We start from the raw sequence: 20,237 nt of genomic DNA on the forward strand, positions 1-20,237 counted from the left end.
AAGATCGTACTCAGGAATTTTGTACTTTTGTATATACTCAGGTCTTCTAGACTAGATTCTGATTCCTGAGAGCAGTTAGGAACTGTTGGAATAAGGTGTCCAATGTCAAGGCTGTAGTCACTGAGGACAATATTTTTCAGAACTGGAAATAATAAATTATGTCCCTGAACCTTGGTGTGCCTAACTTTTGAGAGTGATTGTAAAAAGTAATGTAAATGTAACAATCAAAAGCAAACTAGATTATTTCAACTGCATCAAGTTGAATTTCTAAATTTCTCTCATATTTATTGATCAACCAGTAGTTGCAATTTCAGGCAAATTATTGTTGTGAAGCCTCATTTCTACAAGTAACACTTTGACATCTGCTATTTCTTAGTATAAAAATTACTCTCTAAACTGATAGTTAAGTGATTTTATAGTTCAGAGTTAATGAAAGGATAACCCAACTTTATCTCTGGGGGATGCACTAATTAATTAATGACCTTTCAGACCAATAGTGAGGTGTTCTCTATAAAATTGTCAGAAAAAAAAAAATACTTTCTTTTGTCTCCAGAACCTTTGAATTAAGTGTAAATACTGACTAGACTAATGCTGACAAGTATGATTACCATAAGGAATTGCCAAGACACTCCTTAATTCAGAAGCAGTTACCACAGAGGCTCTCTAGAATACATAATCACAGAAAATACTTAAAATTGAAGTAAATATTGCACAATAAATGAAATGGTTTGTGAAACAACTAAAGTACATGCTACTCAGCAGAGTGGCATGGTGTTCTTTGGAAAACTGAAATGTTTTAGATTTTTTTTAGTCAAACACATTTTAAAAAGGGAAAATGCATGAAAATTAAATAAGTGTTTATTTTTATATCTTAGGGTTTTTTTGTCTTTCCAATGCAACTTGTAGTTCTCAGGGACCTCACCTATATCACTACTATATGGACTTCCAGATATGGACACAATGTAAATAAATGTCCTTCACTTGGATAAAATTCTAATCAAAAGAGCTTGTAAATGATAGCTGGAGACTGTCAGCCACTAGAAAAAATGACACTCTTTCAAGTTGTCCCAAAGGCCGAACCAGGTTTCAACTGAGCAAAGCTTAAAGCTGTAACAATGATGCCTGAAGTTGTACCTTTCATATTTTCCAGATTCTGTACTGCTTTACTATATAACTCTGAACTTCATATAAAGTGTTAGCAAGTTCTCTTCACAGTGTAGTTAGACAAAAGAATCATTTTTCAGCCCGAGAACCAAGGACAGCATTGCTGCTTCAGACCCAAAAAATATAAATGGTGAATTTAGGAGAGCAATCTGGGAGGATGGGACTTCATAACCTGAGTCTGTAATTGGACAATTTACCCCAGTATGTCAATGGACCAAAACTTATAAAAGTATGAAAACTCATAACCAGTCATCCATCTTGGGCAGAGCCCCAGCCAGGCTCTTGTACTGCCCAAGGTGTATTTGTGGAAGGCCTCTTAATAAATACCTACTTTATTCCTTTAACACTGTCCAGCCTCTGTTCCAGGTAGCCCCTCTAGGCATCACCAACAGTGGCATTAAAGATCTGTAGTTAGCAGAGCGGTGCGCGTTGATGTTCAGCAGCGTAGCAGACGCCAGTGTAGGATTGATCCCGGTCCCGTCGGGTGCTGGAACTCGCTGACTCCCTGGCTGAGGCACCACAGGGGTGTTTGCAGCCTGCCCATGGATACATCTTCCCTTGCAGCTCGGTGTTCAAGGGCTCTGCAGTGTGTGTGTACAGCATGGCCGAGATCAGGGCCGTGTTCAACGGCCCCTACGCCCACAAGGAGAGCGCGGATCACCGCTGGGTGCAGTACGAGGGCCGCATCCCCTACCCCAGGCCTGGCACAGTAAGTGTCTCCTTAATTACACACCTCTCTTTTTACTCAGAAGCAATACACCCCTCCCCAGGCTGGTAATTTATATTTTCCGCTCAGGATGTTTCAAATTATCCTCTCAGCTCTTCCCTTTCTGTTGATAGCTCAGACTTCTACCTACACTGTAAGTATATAAATATACATTTTTCCATGTCTCTGAGATTGCACTGTGTCCAGACTATTTCCTGATTGTCTCTCATATTGTGCTCTCCCACTGGGCAGCTATATTTCTGTCTGTTGGGATCACCTCTAAGGCATCAATGCTTCATAAAAAGCCAAAGACATTTCTTTATATAGTTATCACAGGTTTTTTATTTGTATTTCTATTATCTTTGTGTCTTTTTTTTAAAGTCATTGAGATACTGTCATTGTTTCTGTTGTGTGTATTTGTGCATGTGTTGTGTTTTGAAGTAAAATAAGGAGGTAACTGCTGGACATTTTATGTGATAAAAAGTAAGTGACAGGAAGAAAAGAGAAATTTGGTATCTGGAAATACTTTTAACCCCACTCTCTTAGACTTCAGCTGTAACAGGACAAAACGAGGAAGAAAACTTTGAAAAACTCATTAAAATTTTCTTTTCCCACTTCTGTCACAGTATTAAATTTTGAAATTTAATTTCCACATTAAATTTCCGACATTACAGATGTCAGGCCGACATTACAGATGAGGAAGAAATGGTATTTTCAAAAAACACATCAACTTTAAAAACATCATCACAAATTTTGGCAAATCTTTGCACATAAAAATGTAGCAGAACAACAATTTCATCTGGAATAGCTCTTCATTATCTTGGTCAGGTATTCAGTGAACGAGTATTAGGCAGCCAACCATGAGCAGTCAGTGTTGGACGTGGCCTAGAAGCCATCTGGGTGTTTCTGCACTATTTCTCCAACCTCAGCACTGGTGTAACCTTTACCTCAAGCCACATTATCTAGTTAATTTAGTTCATCGTTTCACACATTTCCTTGTGTCTCTGTGTTTTCTTCTTCATCCTTCCACTGGGCTGAACTGCATGGTCCAAGGTGATGATGCTGTTTGTTGCATGTGGTGGTCCCAGCGCTCGGCAGGTCAGGCCCCAAGTGCTGATTCCCTTCTTTCAGCTGAGGATGAACCTCAGAGCAGCTCTCTCTCCAAAGACCAGGACAGCTCAGAGACAGATTTGGCCTGCCCAGGATCTGCCTTGATGGAGCAAATCTCAATTTATTTGGACAATTTAGGCATTGCCAGCTTACGCATCTCTCTGTCATGTGAAATACACAGTGCCCCCAAAAAGAAGATTAAATTTAATTTTTTTGTGTGTGTGCAACTTCCATGGCTGGTTAAGAAGATCAGATGAATTTAATTTTAGCTACAAAAATGGTGCCAGAGAGAACAATAGCTGGTCCCATGGCATCTAAAGAGATTAAAATAACTCTCTTGAAAAATTCAGAATGCCCCATAAGGATGAACACTTTGCACAGATAGACGGGTCATAAGCTCATTGCATTTTTGAGTGTATTAGCCATCACATGGTTGAGCTGGATTCGCAGGGAAGGAAACATGCCATGCTGAAGCATGTCAGTGCTGATCTTTATCACTGATTGGAACATCCATGGTTGCAAGTTTTGTAAAAGCTGGAAAGTTTAAAGATAAATATTTTCTTTAAGGCAACCCTTAGCTCTCCAACTGCTTCCTTTAAGCACCTGATAACAGCTGTGAGAAAATAGTACCTTAAAAGTCCTCCAAACCTTCAGTCAGTGGATTCCTGTAGGAGTTTATCTGACCAAGGATTGAGAAAGGAAGTGGATTTACTGAGGAAAGCTGTCAGAAGAAAGATATCTATCATATTTACTGTATAGATTAGGTAAACTTACTGCTGCATAGCTTTTTAGCTGTTCTCTCAGTAAGCTGGACTACAAATTACTTCAGGCTCAGTACTTTGATGTAGGGTGTCCAAATAAGTAGATTCATGCCACGCTCTTGGCTTGTGATGGGCTATGCCAAACTTGGGTATGAATGGATTTAGGGTGGGGTCTGGAAAAGCACTACTGTGCTAAAAGGCAAGGAAAAGAAGCAGCATGAACCTTGAAGACCACTGCAGTGTGAATGCTGAAATTCTCTTCCTTAAAGATTAATTTTGTCTTTTTTTTTTCAGCTGTGAGGTGGTTCAGGAATGCTCAGAACAAAGCCAGAGGGATAATCTACCCTTTTTTTAAGTTACTAGAACATTTTTGAAATTTAAGCTCCTCTTAAGTGTTGCCTACAGTTGTCAAAACTAACACTGCTCTGATTCTGTATATCCTATACTTTTAAGTCACTGGCAAAGTCTAAAAATGGCTATTCTAGGAAATGCATTTCTTTTGTTGGTTGGCTTTGAGAAATGCATTGACTTCCTTTCAGCATTTATACAGAAGCAGGAGACTGCATACCCTAATTTAACTTTCTGCTCTGCTGCCTTTATCTCCTAAGTAAATAAAGCTGCTCACTATAGAGACTGTGACTACTTTGATTTTGAATTTTTGACAAAATGCTTCCTGTGGCAATTTGTGTGTGAGATAAACTCCCAACATGACCATGATATCATTCCTTTGCAATGCTGAGTGGGTTCAGGCAGCAGCAGCCCCTCTCTGCTCATGTCCCTGTACTGTGGCAGGCTCTGCCTGCCCTCTGCTGTCATCAAAACACCTCTGGACACGATGGCAGGGGACCTCTGCCACACTCCACAGCATTGACACTGCAGAACACACAGCTCTTTAACTTCTCTCAGGGGTATTAAAGTGTGAGTGGAAATAATGGGAATTATATAGAGGCAAGGCTTCAAATCTTTTTCCATTTGGAAGGTGAAAATGAGACAGAAAGAAAAGCATGAAGCAGGCAGTCCCAACACAAAGGGTGATTTGAAAAACAAGGGAGCTTTTGCTCTATCTGCTTTAGCTGTTTGAGATATTGGACTTGCATATCTGCAGCTGTCCCCAGATAACAAATCCAGTTTTATTCCAGTCTCTTAGGGTTTCTCTCAGGAAATTATCCATTAATAAAGAAATCATGGAGAACTTCCTTTAAGATGTGTTCTGTATTCTGAAGCAGAGTTTTCATAATGCCCTCCCAGAAATCACATTTGAACAAGATTTTCAGTGAATTAGGAGGAAGAAAACTTCTCTAGTTTATTTATTGAGCTGTAGCAATTGTAATATCACAGCAACTCATAGTGCCATTTGGAAATTCTGATGGGGTACATAGGAGTCATTTCATTGATGGCAAGTAAATGTCATTAAGGTCAGATTTTTAGAGGAATGTCAGTGTTTGAAGATGCAGATAAACACTCAGTCTGATCTACTGCAGAATGCAGGACTGTTAAATGCTAGCCAAGGCTACAGCAAGTATTTTTGATGAGTCTAGATATCTTACCGATCTGATTTGTCAAAAGTTCAAAACAAACATCTGAATGAGCAAAGTAAGAATCTGGCAGTCTGAGTCACTTAGCTACAAGAAGAAGCAGCCCAACACATTGCTCTTGTCCATTTGAAGAGTTTAATGTCTCACATTTTTCTACTCCAGATCTGAATATGATCCTGGGCTCTTGAATTTTTTGTTTTCTTTTTATTAAATGAGTTTCCTTACAACCCCTCAGATTTTCCTGTAATCATGGAATCTTAGAATCATAGAATCCACTGAGTAGGAAGAGACCCATTTGGATCATGGAGTTCAACTCCTGATCCTGTTCAGGACACCCTAGAGTCACATGATGTACATGAGAACATTGTCCAAATGCTTCCAGAGCTCTGTCAGGCTGGTACTGTAGCCACTTCTCTGGGGAGCCTCTGAGGTTGGTTGGGTTCCAGTGCCCAACCAACCTCTGGGTGAAGAACCTTTCCCTGATATCAAACCTAAACCTCCCCTGACTCAGCTTCATCCTTTTTCATCTTTTTCTCTCTCTCCTTTGCTTTCTCTCCTTTCTTCAGTGAAACCCCTTCTTTTATTTCTTCTGGTATTCCAGTGTACAGGCTGATCAAGATGTGGTATTGGGACTTGGCACAGAGAAATACTGCCTGCCAAAAGCTTCCCTTGTCCTCCCTTCTGGTTAGTTTTGCTGCTTTAATAAGCTTGTTCATAAAACAGTTAAGGTTGCACAGGTTTCCCTTGTTATTTTTAGACTTATCTTCCCCTTTCACCTATCTTTTATGGGACAGACTGCATTTTTTGCTTCTCCAATTCCTCCCTCCTTTGATCTCCCTACTGTAAAATGGGGCAGCTTAATTAAGTGAAATGTTTCACTTTATGGGTTTTTTTCCTCAGAAAGCCTCCTACACCTCCTGTTACTTACCAACCTGTTTCCCACAGCATGAATCACCTTCTAGCTCCTAACACCCTTTTGCAATGTTGCAAACCTTGTCACCTTTCCTCATGGCAGAGGTCAGCAGAGAATTGCAAAGTGCCACCTGCAAAGTCAAGTTCACTCATCCAGCTGGTCTCAGCTCAGCTAGGCTCAGATTAATGCTCAATTTTCTCAGCCTTTTCTATCAAGGGCACAGGTGTGTTAAATGGAAAAGCAATACAAAGTGCTCAAAAAAAACCCCACAAGACCAAATTTTACACAAGCTATGGAATACAACCATTAAAAAGCAATAGGGGACTTAAAATTTTTGTTCGTGCTTTTTGTTGGGGGAGAAGAATGAGTTTGATTCCATTTAAGATTGTCACTGTTTGTTTTTCTCCTACAAACCTGATGTTTCCCTCACCCCAGCCCTCCTGCAGGCTCACTGAGTAGCTTAAAGGTTACTGTGAAAGTCTCCCCACTGAGTGTTCAGTCCTTCTGGTACAACTCACTCATCTTGCAGAGAGTATTAAGGGGTTTTGTAGACATTGTAGACAAATACAAAATGGATTGTGCAGCTCTGATCAGTCTACAGAAAAGAAGCCACATGGTATTTAGGCTTCTCAGGAACCCAAGTTTCACCTTCAGTGTGTTGGCTGTGTTGGAGGAGGTCCCCATTTAACACAGAAGTGAGAGGATGAAGGTAGTTCCTTTATTTTATTTGCTGTTTACTTGATGAATCAATGATAAGACAACTTATTTAGAGACTGGAAGACTTAACACTTAATAGTTTTGGATAAGATGAGAAGTAATTAACCTATGAAAAATAAAACACCTTCAACAGGAAGGAGCAAGGAGTTCCCAGGACAAGGGACACTTCCTCAAGGAGGGAAGCCCAGTCTAAGACATCTAGTTCCTTGATATGGTGGAGGTTTAAGAAATACTTCACTCTTTCATGTTTCATACTGGACACTTCCAGTACTCACAAGAGTGACTTGCTGGCATGATTCTTGGTTTTCCTTCTGAAATCCATAAAAATTCCCAGCCTGGACATAATAAAAGCAAGCAGATGCCTACTTCACTCAATATGATCAATCTACCCTACCCTGCAGGTGCTTGAGTCTTAGTATTAAGTGGGTCTCAGGATACATGTGACAGGACACTTTTAAACTGGGATTTTCAACACACTTGTAATAGAAACCCTTTTGAAGTTTCCAGGGAAACAACATTCTCTTTTCAGTTTGTCAGTAGACACCAGCACTGCTGAACTACAGATACATCATTAATGAAAAGGATATGTGTTCACATACCTTATAGCTAGATTCCCAAATAATTGCCACCATTTTAATAGGTGTTAGATCCAGCAGCTCTTACTGCGTTCACTGGATGGTGTGAAGCACTATCCAGTTTGGCAAATTGGAGGTTTATTTAGGAGCCCAGCTTCTGGCACCAGCTTTTGAGAAACTTGGCCACATTTCCCACATAATGTTAACACAGTCACACTGTATGTCTCAGCATTGTGTGGGATCCACACATCCAGCAGTCTGCTAAGCTGCAAATTTAATAAGACAAGTGAAAAAAGGAGAAAAGCTTACATATGCGTGGTGGTGTTAATTTAGTGTGTATTTGCTTTTATTTAAGGCAGATTAGCCTTAACTTACACCGTGTGACCACATTCGGATACAAATAGCAGGTGAGGGAAGAGAAGGCATCTTTGTAGATCACGTGGGATCAGGACTTAGTCCAGAGTGATTACTGTCAAGCTGAGCTCACACAGAAGGCATTTCAATAAATTTAAATAACTATTGATTTTTCAAAATATTTGTGCCACAGAATTTATACAGCAGTTGACTACAGATGCCCTTAGCGCTTCCAACTCTGTTTCCGTTGGGTTTGGGGGTTTTTGTTTGTTTTGGGTGGTTGTCTTGTTTTGTTTTATCCTTCATTTCTTGACACATATATTTTTGTCAAGTTATTATTTATGGCAGCAAAGGCCTAAGCAACCTCTGAAGAATAGTTTATATGGTGAACAAGCTTCTTGCAAAATTCTTATCTAGTGGTAGGAACTTGACTGATATAATGTGATTAATTTTGTTTGATATCAGCTATCTAGAAGAAGAGCATCAAATCTGAGCTGCTTGTTTAGAATTCTCTATCAGAAAGATAGCCTTCTGTGAGAAAAGAAGCTGCTCTTCTCTGAAGTTCACATGCAGCCAAGATTAAAATCTAGATCATGTGAGATGAATCCCACCCTATAGCAAAAGCTGAAGGTGCTGAGAGAGCACAGTGATAATGTTATGAGAACTTTTATGAAGCCAGATTCTCTTGTAGTCCACATGAAACAACTCTGCCAACCTACTCCTGTGACATTTGATATAAAATGATCTTATACTCATCTCCCAGTGGGAGATGTCACATATCTGAGACAGCATCTGGTGCTGATGATGTGAATAAATGAACTATGAACTGGGCAGAGAATACCAGTACCACTGTCATGAGACCTGCAACAGGATGTGAACTCACATTTTCAGACATGTTTCACTCACCCACTTGACCATCCTACATCCTACTGATTGCTAGGAAAGGAAGCAGAAGCCTACAGGAATTGTTCTGCAATGATGGGTGGACACAGCTTTAAAAAACTGCCTAAGAACATTGCCAAAGGGTGGCCAAAATGACTTTCTCATTCCCCTGTTCCATCCATCATGCCACAGTAAGTGATGCCTCTGGAAATAACTCTCTTGGCCAAGCATAACAGTCACACCTGCCCAGCTGTTCTTGGTGGTCATGCTGTCTTAGGATAGGGTCCAAAGCCCACTGAAATGATTGGAAAAGACGTTGTTGATTGAAGCAGATCTCTGGATCAAACCCTTAGTCCTTATTTCTACTAAATTAACTATGCCAGCTGGCAGAAGATTTCCCTGTATTTCCCTGCATGGTAGAGCTTGGGCCTTTGGGATTACTGTAGCAGCTCTATAGTTCCATATTGTCAGAAATTTTATCCCAGTGGTTTTTAGTAAGTGATGTCACTGCTCTCATCTTCCTCCAATGATGGATTTTTGGCAAAAATCTAGATTTTTAAGACTGAAGGGGCTACTCCCATTTTTCACATAGAAATGGGCTTCTGGAATTGAGTTGTTAATAAGTGAGCAGTCAGCACATTTCCAGTAGATGCAGATGGTCACTCTGAGTAATGGGTGAGAACATGAACCACAGAAAAGGGACATATGGGGAAAATCAACCTGTAGTCCACCAGGAGGGCGAAGAGAGTTACTGCATGATTGGGAAGTTGAAGAGGTGAATTTATTTCTTATCCTTTATAGAATAAATTAATGCAAAACTCTGATTCAAAGACGATTAAAGTTATCGCATGTTTCTCTCTATTTATCAAAAAAACCTTTTGTTCAACACCTCTAAAGGTAAACAAAATTTTTTAATCCCAAAGTCTATACTTTTTGTCCCAGTCATATTTCTTTGTGAAATTATTCTACTGATATTTTTATCTTCAGAAGCCAAGCTGAATACAGCCCACTGCAAGGATGTAATCTTGCAAAGATTTTGTAAAAGCACACCATAAAACAGAATGTGGGAGATGATGCCCAGCAAGCCAGAGAGTGAAGTTCTTATAGGACTGCTGGCATAAATCCTCTAGGAATAATTCCCTGTAATATGTGTTTCCAGTGGAACTGTTTTTTCCAACAGGAGTTTCCTTTCCTTCTTTCTTACTTGTATTTGACTGTATCGTCAAGGAATGTCTTTTGGGTGGATATCACAGGATGATACAACCTTTTTTTTTTCTTGTTTGTTCTTTCACAGCCATAAATGGAATTGTACAATGAAACAAAAATGACTGTGTGATGGAATTTGTCTTAATTCAAACTGGCACAGGTTTACTGTCCATGGAGAAATTGTCAAAAGCTATTAAATGATCCAGGGGCTTAAGACTTTTTTCAATAAACTATTTCAGATCCGTTATGAAGATGGGGATGCAGGGGCTTAACTCTCACAGATTGAAACAACACTAAGGAAGTGGACACTTGCACAAAGTCTGTTAGCTCTCTAGGTAGCCATAACATTCAGTTCAAGCAAGGAATGGAAATAGGCTGCAGACTCTTAAATCACTGGGGTTACAGCTCTGTTAACTAAAAACACAGGTCAGGTTCAAGTGCAGACCCCTAGTCACTCTTTTGTTTAATGTTAAGATGGGCTTTGCTGTAGTTTGGGCATGCTCCAAGTGTCACCTTCCCTGTGGCAGTGCTGTGGCAGTGTTTGGGTTCTAAGGTAGACCAGGAATTGACCCCAACAGACATTTCAGGTGTGGCCATATATGGGGATGTGTAACATCAGCTGGTCTGTGCTTTGCTGGCCTGTTTTGTTTCTGAATATACAGGTAGTCTCAGATACTTTTGTGAAGCTTTTCCCTCAGTAAGAAATTTGTGTTTATTTGCTAGTGTACCTTACATAATGGAAAAAAATCCTAACCACAAGCCCTTAACTGGCACCATAGATTCAGCACGTGTCAAATTGGGTGGTTGGGAGTGCGAAATAAAGTCTTCTCTGTCAAAAATTGCTATGAAAGGGGACTGTAGAGCAACTTCACCACGAATCTTAACTTACTCTTGATCGAATACAGAGGTATTACTGGATCACGTTTCTTTCTTCACAGGCTGTGTTAGAGCTCCACCTGGCAGTAACCACAGGGATTACTTTATTAGAAACGATCAAAAAAGAAGCAATGAATAGTTCATATGTGAAAGGTTGTCACCAACTGGAATAATGTGTCCAGTTCATCTTATCCAGAATTTTAGTTCCCCAGTAACATGTCTAGATGCCTCGAGATTCTAAACAGAAGTTTTCTCAGACTTGGATTCAAGACTAATTGAAAAAGAAGGGACAGAAAAGAGATGCAAACACCTGTGGAATGAAAGCAGAGATAGGTGATGAGAGGTCATGGGTCACCAGAATGAACCACTTTGCACATATGTACTTGGGCTTACCCCGCTAGGCACAGAAGAGAAAAAGTCTGATGGAGGTTGAAGAGGTAGGTTTGTGGGTGGTCTTCAGGCAAGATATGTTGGAACCAACTTTGTGTAAGCTGAAGAAACAGGTGGAGTAATCAGTTTTTCAGTAGGGGTCTAATAGAGATGGGAGTGAACCCCAGCATGGAGAAGTGTCAGAAGAGGATGAGATTGCACTGTTAAAAGCTAGAGAAAAGGATGGTGCAGCAGCTGAGCCATAGGCCTGGTCAAGAGTGTCAGCTCAGTGAATAAGGAAGTCACTTTTGAGAAGCAATGAGCCACAGGGATTGTCTGACCTCTGGAGAACACACATTAAAAAAAAAAAAAAGTGTGATGTGTAGGAAGTATAGTTCACTGAAAATTAATTGATTTCAGGCCATATACAAGGAAAAGCCATGGCCTCTGAGTTCAGGCCAAAGGCAAAAACTCAGGCAGAAACTCAGGCAACATTGGAAAGAGGAACAGAGACACTGAAAGCAGAAAAACCTTGAGATGCTGCACTTAAAGTGCATGTGCTCCTCCCGCAGCAGCCACGGGAGGGCAGCCCAGGCTTGCTGTTGGCAGCCCCTGCTCTGGTACCGGCTCTGCTCCGGGCAGCCTGCAGCAAATTTAACTGTGCTGCTGGCTGTGCCCAGAAGTAAATCCTGCAGAGCATGGCAGGTATCCTTTCCTCTCCTTGTCTGTGTAAAATACCAAATGTGGTGTTATGGCTGTGAGTGTGGCAGGGAACAAGGAGTAGAATTCTCTGCATCCATACTCAGCCCATCATTTCTCTGGTTCTAAAGCAATTATTTCAATAAATGAGGTATTGGTGACCAAGTGCTGCTTTGGGATGAGAAGAATCACTGAAAAATATTATTATTTCCCACTTTGCAAATGTTATTGAGGAAAACTTGATTTCTACTTGTACTTTGTTCCTAAAATTCCTCTCATCTCCTTGTTCTCTGTCATTCAGTGTCCAAGCAAAACCTACGATCCGCTCATAAAGTCTACCAGGGACTTCCCTGACGAAGTCATCAGCTTCATCAGGCGGCACCCGCTGATGTACAAGTCGGTTTACCCGGTGACAGGAGCGCCGGTGTTCACGCGCATCAACGTGGACTATCGCCTCACCCAGATTGTGGTGGACCACGTCATGGCAGAGGACGGGCAGTATGATGTCATTTTCCTAGGAACAGGTATGGGAGAGAACTTCCAGTGTCATTCTGCACAGACCCCATCCTTTTAGAGCACCTTTAGTCCAGTAGGTCCTGAATAAACCTGAATAAAACTCTAGGTTAACATCTTTTTCCTATGCATACAGCTTCAGGAAGCATATAGATGCTACTGGTTGTGGTCCAGGTCTCCATGCAAGTGCTTAAATTAAATTAATTTGTCAGCTCAGGATATTACTACTGTTGGGATTTTAATGCCTCCTGCTGCCTAGGTGATAAAACATTTAGGGGTCAGAGTACCTGAACTTTCTTACCCTCCAAATACTAGTCAGTATCTGTCTTTACATTACGTAGTAGTCTCACTTCCTGCTGAAAGCACATCAATAAAAGTATTAAAAGGAAACGAAATTACCTTGATAGCTTCAAGTAGCATTTCCTATTATCAGTAGTGACATGGTGGCTCAGCATTTTATCTCATGTGATACTGAACAGTTAAGGATTTCAAATTGAGCCTAAGGCAACAATTCCACTCAATTAATTTTAAAGATAAAAATTAGTAACATGATAGCTCCAAATGTGACAACCAGGATTGAACAGACAGAGGTTAAGCTATTCTGTCAGGGAAAAAACTGCTTTGCTGTTTTTCTATGGATAATTATTTATCTATTTACATTTTTATAATAGATAAATGCCTTAAGGAAAAGGCCTAGTTTTCCTATAGTAATTAAATTTAGAATCACTGGATGAATCACCCTACAGCAAGGTGTGCTAAGGAATGTGAATATACCTATTCATAACATTTCTGAAGTAATAATCTACCACATTACTCCACTGGGATTTTTTATTCTTATCTCATAATTCAACATTGTCTCACTCTCATTCTGTATAGGTCTTAGCAAGCACTTTTCACTGCTAGATCTGAGTGCTTTAATAAGGAGGTCATTGCCATTATCCCCAACTCAGAGAAGGTGAAACTGAGGTATATAGAGGTGGCAAGGTTTATCCAAGGGCAGTGGATGAGCTACTGCCAGGAGCTGCAAGAAAATAAGGATTTCAGTTTGAATCCTACCCCAGTGCTGTTGGATTGCCCAGCATTTCATCTGGCTTATCAGCAAATTTTGTCATATAGCACAATTTGATATGTGTGGGTATTCTGAAGTAATTAGAGGAAAGGAGTGAATTGTAAGAGAGCATCATCTCTTGTAACTTGTGGGTTGTCTCAGCTTTGAAGAGTTTTCTACCTGTGTTACCCCACACAGGAGTCTAGAGATAGCCTCTCTCTCAGAAATTTTATGTCTTTCAGCAAAATTGGTTTCACAACCTTTGTCTTCCAAAACCAGACAGTGTCACAGACCCTCTGTGATCCAAAGTTAGTACAGCGGTGTCAGAGAAAAAAAGCAGACTTTCATTAAAGAAGACCATTAAAGTGCTGTTTTCTCCCCTGCTGGCTGAGAAGACTGGGGATGAGCTTTAGGCATGATGATAGAAAATCCTTGTCGCTTTCTGAGAGCAATATTAATATAGTCAGCAAAGTAAAAGGAACTCACTCCCAAACTGTGTGATGCCTAGGATTTGGGAGTGCTCACTGCAACTTATTTCCTTGTGGTAAGAGTGAGAAGAAGTAATTTGAAATTTAGCTGCCTGAGAAGATGAGTTCACTTGTAAAAATGTACAAAATATTCTTTTAGTGGCTGTAGAGCCAGATGTTTGTTATTCTCCATTTTAAAGTTTTTTGTAGAAATAAAATGATATTGAGACATTAGCAATTGAATACTCAATTGAATACTCTGAGGTTAACTTTTACTACCTGGCACTAAGAAAAACACTTCAAACACTTCAAGTGTAAGTAGTCAGGTTTAGAGGTGTCAAGGCCAGCAAGTACCAAGCAGTCACTAGATGGCACTCCACAATATGCAGACTTTTATTTTTCTGCAATGCCTTCCTTAAAAGTGAATTTTCTTTTCTGTAAGTGCATGGTTTTGTCCCGTTTTACCCTCTAAACTCATTGTAAGGAAAGAAATTAAAGATAATTAAGAATTAAAGAATTAAAGATAAAATTTCAATTATATAGAGAGACTGAATAAGGATATAACAACCCAGGAAATGTTGAGCAGCAGAAGATCAGTAGCTTATCATACATTTGAATGTACACAGCCAACTTGTATATGTGCAGGCTTTGGCAATTATGTCAAACAAACTCTGAAAAAAAACTCTAATTCATAAGGCAAACTGTAATAATTTGGCTTTGATTAGTAATATGAACTTCAGTAGTTTGGGAAAAGAAGAATGAAAATATCATTCTTTCCCTTACAGTGTATTATTTTTCATTATTTCAGTACTATGTGTAGAGCTTAGGACTAAGCTGCACTGCGTCATTCCCACATCCCAGCACCCAACCCATTTCCCCTGAGCAATTTCTGAGCTTTTTTTAAGGCCATTCAAGATTCACTAATGTGTAACGGTCTGACATGAAATGAGCAGCTAGCTATTTTTTCCACCGAGCAAGAATTCAGGTTAAAATTGATGAATAGATTTAACTTCTAAAAATCCTCTGCATCCAAAGAAGTAATGAATAAATTAAGATTTTGATGCTGAATGAAGTTGGTTTTCTTAAAAACAAAATCTTTAAATGAAAAAATAAATTTTAAAAGTGCAATGCTTAACTCATTGCCTTAAAATGAGCTCCTTACTTCTGATTAAGGAGCTATACTGGAAACGAATTCTATAAAAAAGAGGAAATAATTTTCTGCCAATTTAGTCCTCTGAGCCTGTTCTCTTTGGGGTCAGATGGGCCCCAGTTCTGGCTCTGGGAAATGTGCAGAAACTTGTAGCTGGCAGCATGGACACACTTGTCCGTGTTTGTGTGTTTGTGTAGCAGGAGAGTTGGACCATCCCTGCCAGGAGCAGCCTGTGAGTGTGTTGGCTCCGCCATGCAGTGAAACCATAAATGCACTGTATGAAGAGAGCTCTGCAGGCAGCAGTGGATGCCGTGGGGATAGATGTGGTTGGAAAGTAACATCTCTCGTGGATTAGCTTTATCTACAGGGCAGGAAATGGAATGGCCCATACCTATTGAAGCATACCTGAGGGTTTTACATGAGGCACATTTGTTTCAGATGTAGGCACAGTCCTGAAGGTTGTGAGTATCACAAAGGAGAAGTGGACCAAGGAGGAGGTAGTCCTGGAAGAGCTGCAGATATTCAAGGTAAGCATTAATAGCCACAACATCAATTAAATATTATTCAGGGGACTTCGTGGACCAAACTGGCTTTGTCTGTCTGGTTGTTTGTTTACTGGAACTCATTCAAGTTTCCAGAGGGACACTACGTAAATTTTTAAATGCCTTGGTATTCTTTGGGCAAGTCAATTGAAAAATGTCCAAAAATAATCAGACCGTGATTTTTCAAAGCCATAGAAAGTGTCATTTAGCCTGCTTTGTTCTAGTTTAAAATCTTATTATGAGCCCACATTTTTTATTATTTATACATATTAAAATACTAGTATTGTATTTTTAATGTGAAATTTTCTATGACCCAATTGGCATTGACAGTATTCTAGGTACAATCATAATTTTTAAAAGATAAACACAAAAAATTCCATGGGTGCAGAGAAATCCTTTAAAATAGCAACACTGGGAATAGAAAACATAAGGAAAATAAAAAAGAAGTTAGTTTTGATTATCAATGTGCTTTAATTTATTGGTGAAGGCTGACTCAGTATTTTTGACCATTTTGACTTGGTTATTCTGTAACCAGAACCCTGCTAACACCAATGACTTCTTCATAAATACAGCTTGTAAAAAGCCCAAGATTCTTTTTGTTGCAGTGCACAATTTCTGATTAACTTCAGTGCTGGTAAAGGAGCTGATATCAACATATTTTTACATCAGAAAAATGGAAACCTTTGTCTTCCCTGCTGATTTTCTTTTCCATTTATTAGTTTCTTCTTAGTTCTTTGCATTCTCACTTTGCTTTCTTTTCATGCTACGCAGCTCTTCTTCAGTTTTCACTTTGCTTTTCCATCAAAGTTCATCTGCATCCACAGCATTTTGATTAATTTCTCATACATCCTCTCTCCTATGTGCTGTCCAGCCCAAATTGTTGTCCATACTGAATAAATGAATTTGGGACTTTTCCAAGTGTAGTCAGAGGATCATTACCAGTTATTTCAAAGAGTTCATTTCTTCATATGCCTTTTGATATGTCATGTGTACAATGAAACTTTGATTTAAAGGATCTCTATGTCTTCTTCCCACTGTCTTGGACACCAATTATAAATATCACTCAGCAAATACCAAGATTACTCAGTGGCCTGCCAAATAATGAGCAGTTCCAGTATGTGCACCAATTTGCTGCATTCTTAAAACATAACGTCAAGGGAAAATGTGCCATATCATATTTAAAACAAAAAAGAAGTATTTTTTTTTTCTACTCAGCAGACATTCCTTCACTTTTTTATTGGTAATGTTTATAACTGCTACCTCTGTGGTTTTGAATCCAGAAAATTGAAGGGGGTAATGGCTGAAAAAATGTGCTTTATTTCCTCAAACTGCATTAATATTAAACAATAGGCTTAGATTAATCTTCTGTTGGGTGATAGCTAATACCCTGAGCTTTGTGCTGTTCTTACATCAGTCACAGACAAAAATTTCACTGTCTCTCATAGCCATGAAATAAATTCTGGTGCAGAAATCTGCCTATGTATCCCTTAAATGGCAAGTAAACCTTTCAAATAGTGCTTAATATGAACAAAACTTGATGTAAAGGCTCATTGCCCAGGATGGGGTAGATAGGAAACTCTGAGAAGCTAATTCACTCTTTCCAGCTGGGGAAATTTATGGGAGTTCTTTTTGGCAGCATGAATTTCTTGATTTTCTGTTGTTTTGGTGGTTTTTTTTTCATATTTTTTAAATACTGCAAATTAACCTGTAATTTTATTTGCTTATTGTGTGTTAAGTTTTGCTCTCTTTTGCACTAAGAACAGGGAATTTGTAAACTTTACAACCTTTATAACAATATGTAAACTTTAATACACCATGCTATTTTATTTTTCAGCATCCTTCATTTATCTCAACCATGGAGATTTCTCAGAAACAGGTAATCATAATCTTGTTTAACTACTGGAGGATATGGGGTACACTGAGCACCTATTTTCAGGTGACGCCTGTTGTTTAGTGGCCAAGCTTTCCATGGATGGCTCTTAAAATGTAACTGGAAGGAAGGAGATATGTTTGAAATTGTTTCCCTGCCTAATTCCTATTTGCTTGCAAAGAGTAATTTGCGTACCCAGGCTGGTAATTATTCAGGGAAACAAACCTTTAGTCATATGGTAGTGGGATTTGGAAGTGAAGCCAATGCACATTCTTTTTCCAGCCTCTTGTCTCTTTACAATCTAGTAATAAATTATTATTACTATTTTTGTTTTTATTTTTATTAGTAGTCAGGAGAGATCAGGGCCTCACTGTGCTAAAATTTGTATGCACACAACCAGTCCCCCTCCTCTAAAACTGCAGCCTGAATCTGGGTGGTCCGACCCTGACAGCGCAGGGGCCGGTCCCAGCACGGTATCTCCTGATGGGAAAGGGTTTTATGGCAGCTCCAAGCTCTGCGATGGCTCCATGCATGTTCAGGAGGCAGTGTGACATCAGACCCACCCCTCCCTGACCTGCAGAAGTGGCCAGAGCAGCTCTGGCACAACACAGCTCACTCACGCGGGAGGAGGTATTTTGCCTTTCAGGCACGCACAGCACAGCTGGGTCCCATCTCCCATGAAAAAAGGTGGCAGGCCAGATGGAAGTGCTGCATGAGCCAGCTCCAGCTTGGACCACCCTTGGCTCCACAGGCAATCCACTTGCACACTGGGGAGAGGGGAGTAACATTATCCCCACCCTACCTCAGGACCAGAAGCAGAACATGAAGTTCATTCACACAAGGTCACCCCTAGTTCCCAGATTGTTAACAACATGACTATCCAGCACTCGTTTTCAAATGTGTTATTAAGCCATTCTTTCCGTGGTTTGGTTCTGATCTTTCACTACAGCACACATCTAAAGGTGTGAGGGTGTTGAGTGCTGGTGTCTTTCCAGGACTGCAGTCCCCTTTCCTCTCTGCTGTGTTGCTGGGGTGGATGGGCACTGGCCAGTTCACACTGAGCCCTGAGAAACATTTTACACTACAGGAGGAATTTTTCCCTTCTTTTACAAAACCTGGGATAAGGTTAAAAGTCTGCAACTGTGGCATTGAAGAAGGGAGGTTTTTACACTGGCTACTTGGAGAACACTTCTAATTAATTTGCTTTGCCTGATTTGCAGCAACAATTGTACATTGGTTCCAGGGATGGATTGGTTCAGCTCTCTCTGCACAGATGTCACACGTATGGGAAGGCTTGTGCCGACTGCTGCCTTGCCAGAGACCCTTACTGTGCCTGGGATGGAAACTCTTGTTCCAGATATGCCCCCACTTCTAAAAGGTAAGAAAAAACCACGATGTGCTGTAAAAGATCTTGCTACTTGCAAGAATTTTAGATGTTCCAAATCATAACTTGTTGCCTTTTTACTTAGCATATCATTTGCCTTAAAATGTGATCATACTCTGGCCATGTTTCACATTTCTGCTCGAAGAGCTGTGAAGACAACATAGCATTGTTTAAGTATGTGTGACAGTAACTTGGCTAATGCAGCTAAGATCATAAATCCATCATTTTCCTTTTTTATGCTGAATGCTTTAAGGCACAAGATGTGCCGATGGAGATCCAGGTTGTGGCTAACTCTGCCCGAGAGGCAAATACCTCTCTTAAGCTTCTGACGTTTTCAGAGTAGTTAGAAATCAGACTTTAACATAGCATCCCAGAGTGGTCAATAATAAAATATATTTAATTCACTGACCTAACCCAACAATTGTGTTTGTGGTCTAGCCATGAGAGGGAGACAGAGATTTAAGTACCATGATTTGACCACATTGGCGGGAGTCTTTCCACAGTGAAAGAAGCTTAATCTGAATTTTCTGTACCCACCAGCTAGGACGGCACCTTGGATCTGGATGGAGGGAGAGCACACTGCAGGGTTTAGCAGTGCAGTGCCTAAGCTGCTGGATGTGTCCCCTGAAGTTTTTGGCTGATTTAGCTGGAACCAGAGTCTATCACAGCCTATTCATTCTGCTTTGGACAAAGTCCTCCTGACAGTAATTCTTGCAGTGGGGCTCCAGTTTGAGCTCAGGCTCTGGAATGACACTTTCTACCTTAAGGGTCACGGGGCTGGGTCCTAAGCCATTGAAGTTAATGACTCATAAGTTATCGTGTCATGGTGTCAAGAAACTTTATGTGTTCTCCCTCATAGCCAAAGCAAACTAAATTCAGAGAAGCATAAAAGAAAGGAGAAAAGCAAGTGTTCAGGCTCACTGCAAAGTTAGTGACACATGAGGCTTGCTGAAGCCTGGGGTGGGCTGGGACACGGAGATCGATGGTCCATGCTTTTTAACAGATGTGCGGCTTGAAGGGAAGGCCAGAAGTCTGTGTCTCCAAAGCAAAGAATGGGTGACTGGCCCTGGGAATCCTGCAGCGGATCAGTTACTTGAATGTTTTCCTTCTGTGCTGAAGGCTGTGCTTCCAGCATGTCTACAGCTTTTGCTCAGTGAACAGATCAGCCTTGGCAACCTGCTTTCCTTCCAAGGCTGTGCTCTGCACACGGGAGGTCCCACTGCTGCTGCTTGTGAGGAAAGAACCAGTTCTTTCCTGGGTCTCCATTTCTTCTACTGTAAAATTGAAAAAGTTTCCATTTTTTTTTTCCATAGCTCTTGTGAATTAAATGCAATCATACACAGAGGAAGAGTTTACTTTTTTTTTAGTGCTATTACACTGAAATGACAGTAAATCA

The 20,237-nt window shown here is 40.2% G+C and overlaps 1 protein-coding gene across 4 annotated transcripts in view; it reads left to right on the forward strand.

The window, feature by feature from the left end:
- SEMA3D (semaphorin 3D) overlaps positions 1 to 20,237 on the forward strand; it is a 132,972-nt gene that overhangs the window by 97,020 nt on the left and 15,715 nt on the right. For all 4 annotated transcript variants that reach the window (XM_068189554.1, XM_068189553.1, XM_068189555.1 and 1 more), the window contains 5 exons: positions 1,729 to 1,873; positions 12,169 to 12,391; positions 15,484 to 15,572; positions 17,422 to 17,463; positions 18,678 to 18,835. In XM_068189554.1, the coding sequence (XP_068045655.1) occupies positions 1,729 to 1,873; positions 12,169 to 12,391; positions 15,484 to 15,572; positions 17,422 to 17,463; positions 18,678 to 18,835 (657 nt within the window). The remainder of the gene's footprint in view (positions 1 to 1,728; positions 1,874 to 12,168; positions 12,392 to 15,483; positions 15,573 to 17,421; positions 17,464 to 18,677; positions 18,836 to 20,237) is intronic.

Source organism: Anomalospiza imberbis, chromosome 5 (genome assembly GCF_031753505.1).
Source record: "Anomalospiza imberbis isolate Cuckoo-Finch-1a 21T00152 chromosome 5, ASM3175350v1, whole genome shotgun sequence".
NCBI lineage: Eukaryota > Metazoa > Chordata > Aves > Passeriformes > Viduidae > Anomalospiza > Anomalospiza imberbis.